This window comes from Montipora capricornis, chromosome 11 (assembly GCF_036669925.1).
Source record: "Montipora capricornis isolate CH-2021 chromosome 11, ASM3666992v2, whole genome shotgun sequence".
In the NCBI taxonomy this organism is placed as follows: Eukaryota; Metazoa; Cnidaria; class Anthozoa; order Scleractinia; family Acroporidae; genus Montipora; species Montipora capricornis.
In genome coordinates this window covers 10,522,571-10,530,070 of record NC_090893.1, presented here as the reverse complement: position 1 = coordinate 10,530,070, position 7,500 = coordinate 10,522,571, and the positions used below count along the sequence as shown (strand labels likewise).

The 7,500-nt window shown below is 39.8% G+C and overlaps 2 protein-coding genes across 2 annotated transcripts in view; one reads left to right on the top strand and one right to left on the bottom strand.

The window, feature by feature from the left end:
- LOC138022916 (calmodulin-like) overlaps window positions 1–5,173 on the bottom strand; it is a 5,422-nt gene extending 249 nt beyond the window's left edge. The window contains exons 1-5 of the mRNA XM_068869929.1: window positions 5,111–5,173; window positions 4,348–4,375; window positions 2,158–2,301; window positions 1,379–1,615; window positions 1–384 (exon numbers count right to left, since the gene is read on the bottom strand). The exon at window positions 1–384 is cut by the window's left edge and continues 249 nt beyond it. Of these exons, the coding sequence (XP_068726030.1) occupies window positions 326–384; window positions 1,379–1,615; window positions 2,158–2,301; window positions 4,348–4,375; window positions 5,111–5,113 (471 nt within the window). The 5' untranslated portion in view covers window positions 5,114–5,173 and the 3' untranslated portion in view covers window positions 1–325. The remainder of the gene's footprint in view (window positions 385–1,378; window positions 1,616–2,157; window positions 2,302–4,347; window positions 4,376–5,110) is intronic.
- An 828-nt stretch (window positions 5,174–6,001) lies between these two features.
- LOC138022915 (calmodulin, striated muscle-like) overlaps window positions 6,002–7,500 on the top strand; it is a 5,999-nt gene continuing 4,500 nt past the window's right edge. The window contains exon 1 of the mRNA XM_068869928.1: window positions 6,002–6,150. Within this exon, the coding sequence (XP_068726029.1) occupies window positions 6,148–6,150 (3 nt within the window). The 5' untranslated portion in view covers window positions 6,002–6,147. The remainder of the gene's footprint in view (window positions 6,151–7,500) is intronic.

The window sequence follows — 7,500 nt, the reverse complement described above, 5'->3', positions numbered from 1 at the left end:
GCACGACCTGATCACGTGTGAGTCGAAAGTTCAAGTTGTTGTTGCCCTAGGGCGTCATGAAGTTTTGACCAATGACACGTGACACGTTCTCCATCAATCAGAAAACGTATTTGAGTTGGGAGGCCAGAAACGGTACGTGACTGAGCTAAAACGAATTTGGCCCTGTTACTAAACTCTCTGTAGAGTAACATATGTGCTAGATTTGACAACCAATCAAAATTCCTCTTTATTCGTCTTTATTATAGCATGATTCTGTCTTTTCATCTTTTGAATTGATGATACTGGAAAGAATGTCAATTATAGGACATTTAGTCCTTGCTTTTCATCACAAGCAGATGATATCCAAGTCTCTGTTGATTAGTGGAACCAGAAGTCTTGAAAATTCTAAAAGAAAAATTTAGGCAATTATAACGCCTTTAGGGAAATTATATCCTAGAAAAAGTGTTAGCTATGATATTACAGTTGGTCTACATCTACATGCCAGGGCCGTAGCCAGAAAAAAATTATAACTGAGGCAATGTCCATGGTTAAATTCTCTTCGTAGGTTTTAGTGGTGTTTATGATGACTACATTCAAAGACAACACTGGAATCACGCTTTTTTTTGTTAATCACGAAAAAATGACTGGGGCAAGTGCCTCGGTTTGCCTCTTAATGACTACAGCCCTGCATGCTCCATCACTCGGCAAACTACCTTTACACTTGTGGCTCTTTTTGCTTAGGGCCTCATACACTATGCGCCTTTTTGAGCCACCACTGCGAAGCCAATTACATTTTGCTGGTGGTGACATCGGAAGTCAGCTTTTAAAGGCGCCTCTGGCAGCCGCTATCAGTCCATATTTGATCTCACCCACCCACCCAGCCCAACCCAGGATGTATGTCAAAGGAGGTCAGACCACAACCCCCCGGGGTCTTCCCCTACTCTTCACAGTGTGTGGGTTCTTTAAACTCTCACAGTGTTGATTAACAGGAAAGGTTGTGAGAGGGGGCCTACGGTTTATTGTCCTTATCCGCGAAGTCTTGAAAGTCTAACCGTTTGCGGATGTAATTACAAGGACTGCACTTTCTCTTCAGTTATTTTAAGACGCTGAGAGTTGGTCCGGTCGGAGTCGAACTCGCGACCTCCCCCATGGTGGTCTGATGCTCAACAAACCGAGCCAACCGGTCGGCGATTAAAACCAGCAATCTTTTCTATCACCTAAACTTCAAATTTTGCTTTTTTTAGCGGGGTCCAATTAACGAAGGGCACAACGTGAGTGCGGTACTTTACTTCATCCTTTCTCTGCGACAAAAGTCGACAAAACATTGTCTTCGAGGTCAGCAGCACGAGGAAGTCCTTTTTCCAATACACTTTCTTACAGAAGGTTTAACAAAACTCACCGTCAAAGTAGACGAGTCGATTTTGTTTAAGATCAGCGTCTTCCAATAAGTCCTCAATTTCTTCCTTGGAAAGATCTTTTAGTCTGTGCAGAGCATCTCTAATTTCTTCCGCTTCAACGTAGCCTTTATTTTCAGGATCAAAAACTCTGAAAAGCATTATTAGGTCAGCTTTGTCACCTGGTTTCTTGTATTCCTCTACTGTTTTGATAAAATCAGGGAATTCCAAAAAGCCATCGCCTGATGAAAGAAGACAAATAATAAAACTGATGTAGCAAGAAGATTGCACATTTTTATGAGTACATCATTCGATGCACCAGAGACTGAACTTTATAGTGGGCGACTTTGCGGCCAGTCTGCGTGATGGCAAAAGACTTGATGTATAAGCATGCCCAGAACAGAATGAGATATAGAGCACAGCTCCGAAGATTGCGTGCCTTAATTCATGAGACAATGCAGACATTTTCAGTATTTTTTCCATGTGTCTGGTCATTGCTCTACGACAACACAAATTGTGATCCATGTTGAAGCGCCGTGAAATGGCTCCGTTGCTGACTAGGGAGTATATTTTGCAAATTAATGGCCTGTGTGGAAGTCACGCTGTAACCGCCGACCACCTGGGATTTCAAGTCTCGTTGTCCAGCATTCAACTCTACTATAGCTACTTTACTATCCACTATAACTACTTCAAGACAAATGACTCTCTCCTCAGTGCCAGTTCTCTATCGTTTATTTGGTACTGAAGATTTTTCCTACAAGCTTTAAACAACACACTGGCTCACCATCATACTCCCTTTCATTGATGAGGTTTTGTATCTGTGTGTCTGTTGGGTTAAGACCCACTAATTGCATGGCCTGTCGCAGCTGATTAGTTGATATGCGACCATTCTCATCTTGACCAAAAACCTCGAAAACCTCAACGTATTCTGCCGTAAAAGAAGAGATGAGGTTTTAGGAATTGCACGACTTTGTCTTCGTTACACATTGCAGTTGACACGACGGCACGTGCATTTGATTTAGATATCAGATTAGCTAATGCCCTGAGAGGGGGAGGGGAGGGGTAAGGGGCTAATGCTTGTACAGCTTGCGCAAAATGCGGTTGAGTTCAGTTTTGTTCTAACAAGCTAGATTTTGATTAAAAACTGAAGAGTAAGAGAACCAAGAAATATGATATGTTGTTTTTTGGGCCCCAAATAACTTTTTTTTTGTAAGTAATAGTTTCACTGAGTTCCCTCAAAATATGGTTTGTTGAGTAGATTACGTCCTGTCCACAGAAATTCGATGATAGTGGATCTGTGAAATAAAAGAAGCAAATCAAGGAAAAACTATGAAGTCTAAATGGAGTTCGGTACAAGAAGTAGGTGGTATTTCTTACGCAAATTTATCTCATCATACATACCTCTTACTAACCGAGTTCGAGGTCCGTACTGTAAGTTACGGGCCGAGTTTTTTCCCGTTAATTTATGGCCCAAGTGCGAAGCGCGCGGGCCATAAATCAACGGGAAAAAACGAGGATCCGTAACTTACAGTACGGACCGAGAAAACGAGGTTAGTAAGATATTTATTATATCTCTGAGGTTACCCGGCGCGCGGGCAAGGAAACTAGTCAAATAAATACCTTTATTATATCTTTGGCAAACCCGGACGCTCTGATTGGTTCTTTCTTGGTCGGGATTTTTCAGTACGGACCGTTAAAACGCTCCAAGCCGTGTATTTTTGTTTTGGAGCAAAGTCGGCAAATTCATAATTTGAAACAACTTTATTTGAAAGCAAGACTGCGAAAAAAATGTGAATATTGTCATTCTTCGCAGCGAAACCACCAGAAAAAGCTAAAAATATTGAAATTTTTCACGGCTGGTTTCAAAGATGGATAAAGACTTCAGACGAACATTTTATTGTCCTGAAGATCTGGGAACTTTTGATGAAGAAACTGAAACAGGCATCATCGAAAGCCTGGAGGCCAGAGACGATTTTATCAACCAACAGAAAAGTGCAAACACAAATAAGAAGATGGCTACTGATTTGAACACTCTTCTCCGCTATATGGAAGCTAGTAGTATGAAAAATGAGAAAATTGAAAGCTCCCCTGCGTCCGAGCTTGACCACCTTTTGTCAAACAAATAATGCCATATAATAAATAACTTACTAACCTCACTTGCTCGAGCCGTATAGGGGAATATTGGCCCTAGCGCTCGGTTATTAAGCGGTTAATGGTGAGAATTAAGCATGACGTTTACATGAAGCGGCAAACGCGAAAAAGTAGGCTGCTCTCTGTCATAACAGCATAAAAATGATGTTTTTCTAACTCGTCTCTCTCCTTTGAAAAGTTGCTTGATACCTGCTGCTAACACGCAAGAAATGAGCTCATATCAAACGAGTTTCTTCCATTTTTGGCAAAACGCAAATATTAGTCTGAAGTTCGCCGTTTGCGGTAAACATAATGCTTAATCTTTCTATTACATTGCAGAATTTCTGCGTACGCCTTGAAGATGCTGATTTTCCCTGCCGCAAAACATGATGTAAGATTGAAAAGAAAAAAACGCTTCAAGTCGATTAGCCTGCGTAGCATGGCGGTTTTGGTTGCCAAGTAATAAAGGCGGGCGAGGGCAGAAAAACCGCGAGGAGATTGGGGCAGGAGCAACTATTTTTCTCGCGGCTTCGCCGCTCGTTCTCGCGTGCTTCGCGCGCGAATTTCGCGGCTTCGCCGCTCGTTCGCCCGGCTCGACAAAAAACCGCCATGCTACGCAGGCTACAAGTCGATGAGATCTTACTTCTTTCCCACTGCGACTTTTTCTTCATCACTGCTAAATAGAGGAATCTTTACCTGTTTTATATTTATTCAGTTTATCTGTATTTTTTTAGATTTATCAACTAAAGGAGCTTTGTACGAAATACTTTGTCTCATGATCATCAGGCTTTACCTTCTCGACAAAAATGAAAGGAAAAAGGGCCCTACTAGCTAAATCATTTACCTTTTATTTCGTCACTTGTAAGTTTCTCCTGTATATAAATCGATTAAACAATAAATTATTACGCCGACATTAAAGTTTCATCTAAAGGAGATGAAAGAAAACAAAATTAGACTCGGTTTTCATTTTGAGAGAGAGAGGACACAGAGTCGACTCTTAAAGTAATAACTCGATCAATTTTTAATGGACAATATTACTTGAATAATTTTAATGTTCTCGTAGCCAAAAACTTCCGATCGGTTGTCATTGTTTTTGTCCGTGAGTTAAGGGAGTTACGGAAAGGAATGATTTTTTAATATGGAAAACTCTTTGCACAGCGAGAAAAACTTTCATCCAGAAAAATAAGAATTCATATGCTTTAGGGGTGACTGAAATGGTACAAACGGACTTTAAAGAAAATTCTGCTAGCGATAGGAAACGATCTTTTTTCAGTTGCGCGCCTGAACGTTTATATGGAAAAACAAGCGTGCACATAAAAAATACTAAAGAAAATCAACCTTGTGCTTGTTTAAGTTCGCTAAAGACAACTTACTTCTTCGCCTAACTGAAGATATTTTTTTTCCGATTGAAAGGAAATGATATTTTGTCATACCTATTGACAGTGGATGCCTCCCAGCGTTTTGTTTGTAGAGTTAACGCTCGACTCTTCACTGAAATTGTGCTTACATTTTATACATCGATTTTGCGCGATTCTCAGTAATTCGAAACAAAACTCTTGCCATTAAAAACACTTGATATCATTGTCTTGATATCAGAATAAACTCACCATATTGTTTCGTTAGGAAAGTGCACTATTGAAAGTCAAGAGCTATGCAGTACCAGGGTATTGAGACAAATCACTTCTTGAAATGTTATCGTGATTAAGGGTGGCTCATAAGTTTCTGACGTAAATCATGTGCTTTAAGCTATATGCCATTCGGAAGAGATCCTCATAAAAGGTTTTTATGAAAGGGAACTTTTTCAGGTCCAATAAGCTTGGAATTTCAAGCATAAATTACGACGGGTCCTTTTTTCAAATGCTTTACATGTAAGTTAAATGATGTCGTTAAATTGCTTAGTAAAGGTCTTAATTTTCTGGTGCAAGACTCACACAAAATCGGAGATGGGAACTATGTAGCTGATACATTCCGGAACTTTTTTCTTTTCCTCCTTAAAAACGATGGGCTGTTTGATTTACAGCCAGCCAACAGCATTACTGAGAAACGAAATAAGACATATTAAGGAAGGCCTCACTTAGGATTTGATTATATTTGTAAATTTTTAAGGAAACTCTCCAATGTTCTGTTGATTAAGAAAATTAAAGGCCACTGGAAGCTGACTAGAATGGTGAACGAGATAGAAACTTAACACTTTGACTCCCAATCGTGATCAATGTGTAAATTGTCTTCACAATTTCAATGAAAATGTAAGTCAGACACGTATTGAGAATCAAGATAATTATCAAAGAAGAAATATAAGGTACCAGTTAGCAGAATGAACGTTTCGATCTTGAGAATGAAAGGATTAAAAGGCGGTCCCCAAAACTCGAAGTTTTTCCAGTGTTAGGTGGCGAAGGCCTTGGGTTGACGGGTCTCTAGGAAAAAGGATACCAAAAATGAGAAGCTGGGCATCAAGGCTTATATCAACAGCGCGCATGCGCCAATGTGTTTTTTCCATTAAAACCGGCCCTACGAGCTGTTATTAGAAACCTTCCTAAGTAAGAACACCAGCATTTTACATATTTAATATTCATTGCCTATTTGCAAAGCTTTTTCGGCCTTAAGACAGACCGACGAAACATCTGGCTGTTGCAATTAACTCGTTATGGTAGGTTTTAATTTAGCACTTACGTTTGCAACATATATCAGTCTCGTATCTTACAGCTACAAAACTGCAGTCTCAAACCATAGACCTGGCTAAGCAGAAACAATTAAAGTGGATTTCCTTGCTGTCAAAAGAGTTGAAATGATCGCCAATGAAATGGGTTATGCTAAAAGTACAGATCTCATTGGTGTTTGTCATTTTTGGTCTTCTTGAATGGCATAGAAGATTAAGGGAATCCACGTACTTCACAATGTTTTGTTATTAATTTAATAGAATGTCGTTCACTTTATAATTTTATGCTCTTATGCCCGCTCAGAATGAAATGTACCCTTTGAGGAGAATTTTGTTTTGAAACACCATGCATTGCCTTTGACCCAGAGCTACTGGTTTTGTCGGAGACCTCGAGTTTAGTAGTCGATAGTCTGACGTTTTAACATTCACATGATAAGTCGTTATATTCCATTTTAAAATTACCTTGATTTTCGTAAACAATACGGCTTACAGCTAGAGAGATGTAGAATGTGTGCATAATGAGTCATGGTGCAAAACGAATTGGATCGATTGAATCTGCTTTTGTCCCGCTTATTTTCAAATCCATCGGGTTTATTTAAGTTCACAAAAATATTTAGTTATCGTTTCAGTTTTCAATTACGTCGTTTCTTCCCAACGAATTATGTTTCATAACAATTAAGCATCAGCACGCAGTTACTTGACATTTTACATTCTCATTATCTCTGTGTGAGTATTAATAATTAATTGCCGTAACAGGTCCTTAAATTAACAGTGCGTTTGCTTCATAAGAGAATTAATGTCTGAAAATGCAACAGAAATGAAGGGATTAATAAAATCACTTCAATTTGCAACTCGTACATGATAGCTCGCTTGAATATTTAGGGTAGAAACTGATTCGCTCAAATAAATATTCCATTAACAAAAACCAAAAGCGGAGGGTGTGGCCGACGCAAAAGAACCTCGGTGAGATGGTTTTACGCAGGCACACATTCTCGTCACCAGAGCCTCGGATCTACCCAAAGCTCTGGAAACTCTATGTAGATAAACATGCGCCGTTGGGTTCTTATAGCCAAAAATTGGCTATTTGAACCTTACGGCGCCTGCTCACTGCTCTTGCTCAACAACATGAAAGCACCGATTAGGTACGCTTTTGATTGTTCTTCACGAAAACCAATGAGAAGACACTTTGTTTCAAGGTTCCCCAGAGTTCTTCTCTCCCTCAGTCAGGAGAATAGCTCTGGGGTCGAGATTGGCTGGTATATTTTCATTTCTTGCAGCTCCACATGACCCGAAGTCATTCATGCGCATGCACCGTTATTAGAGACACTTAGAGCGATTTTC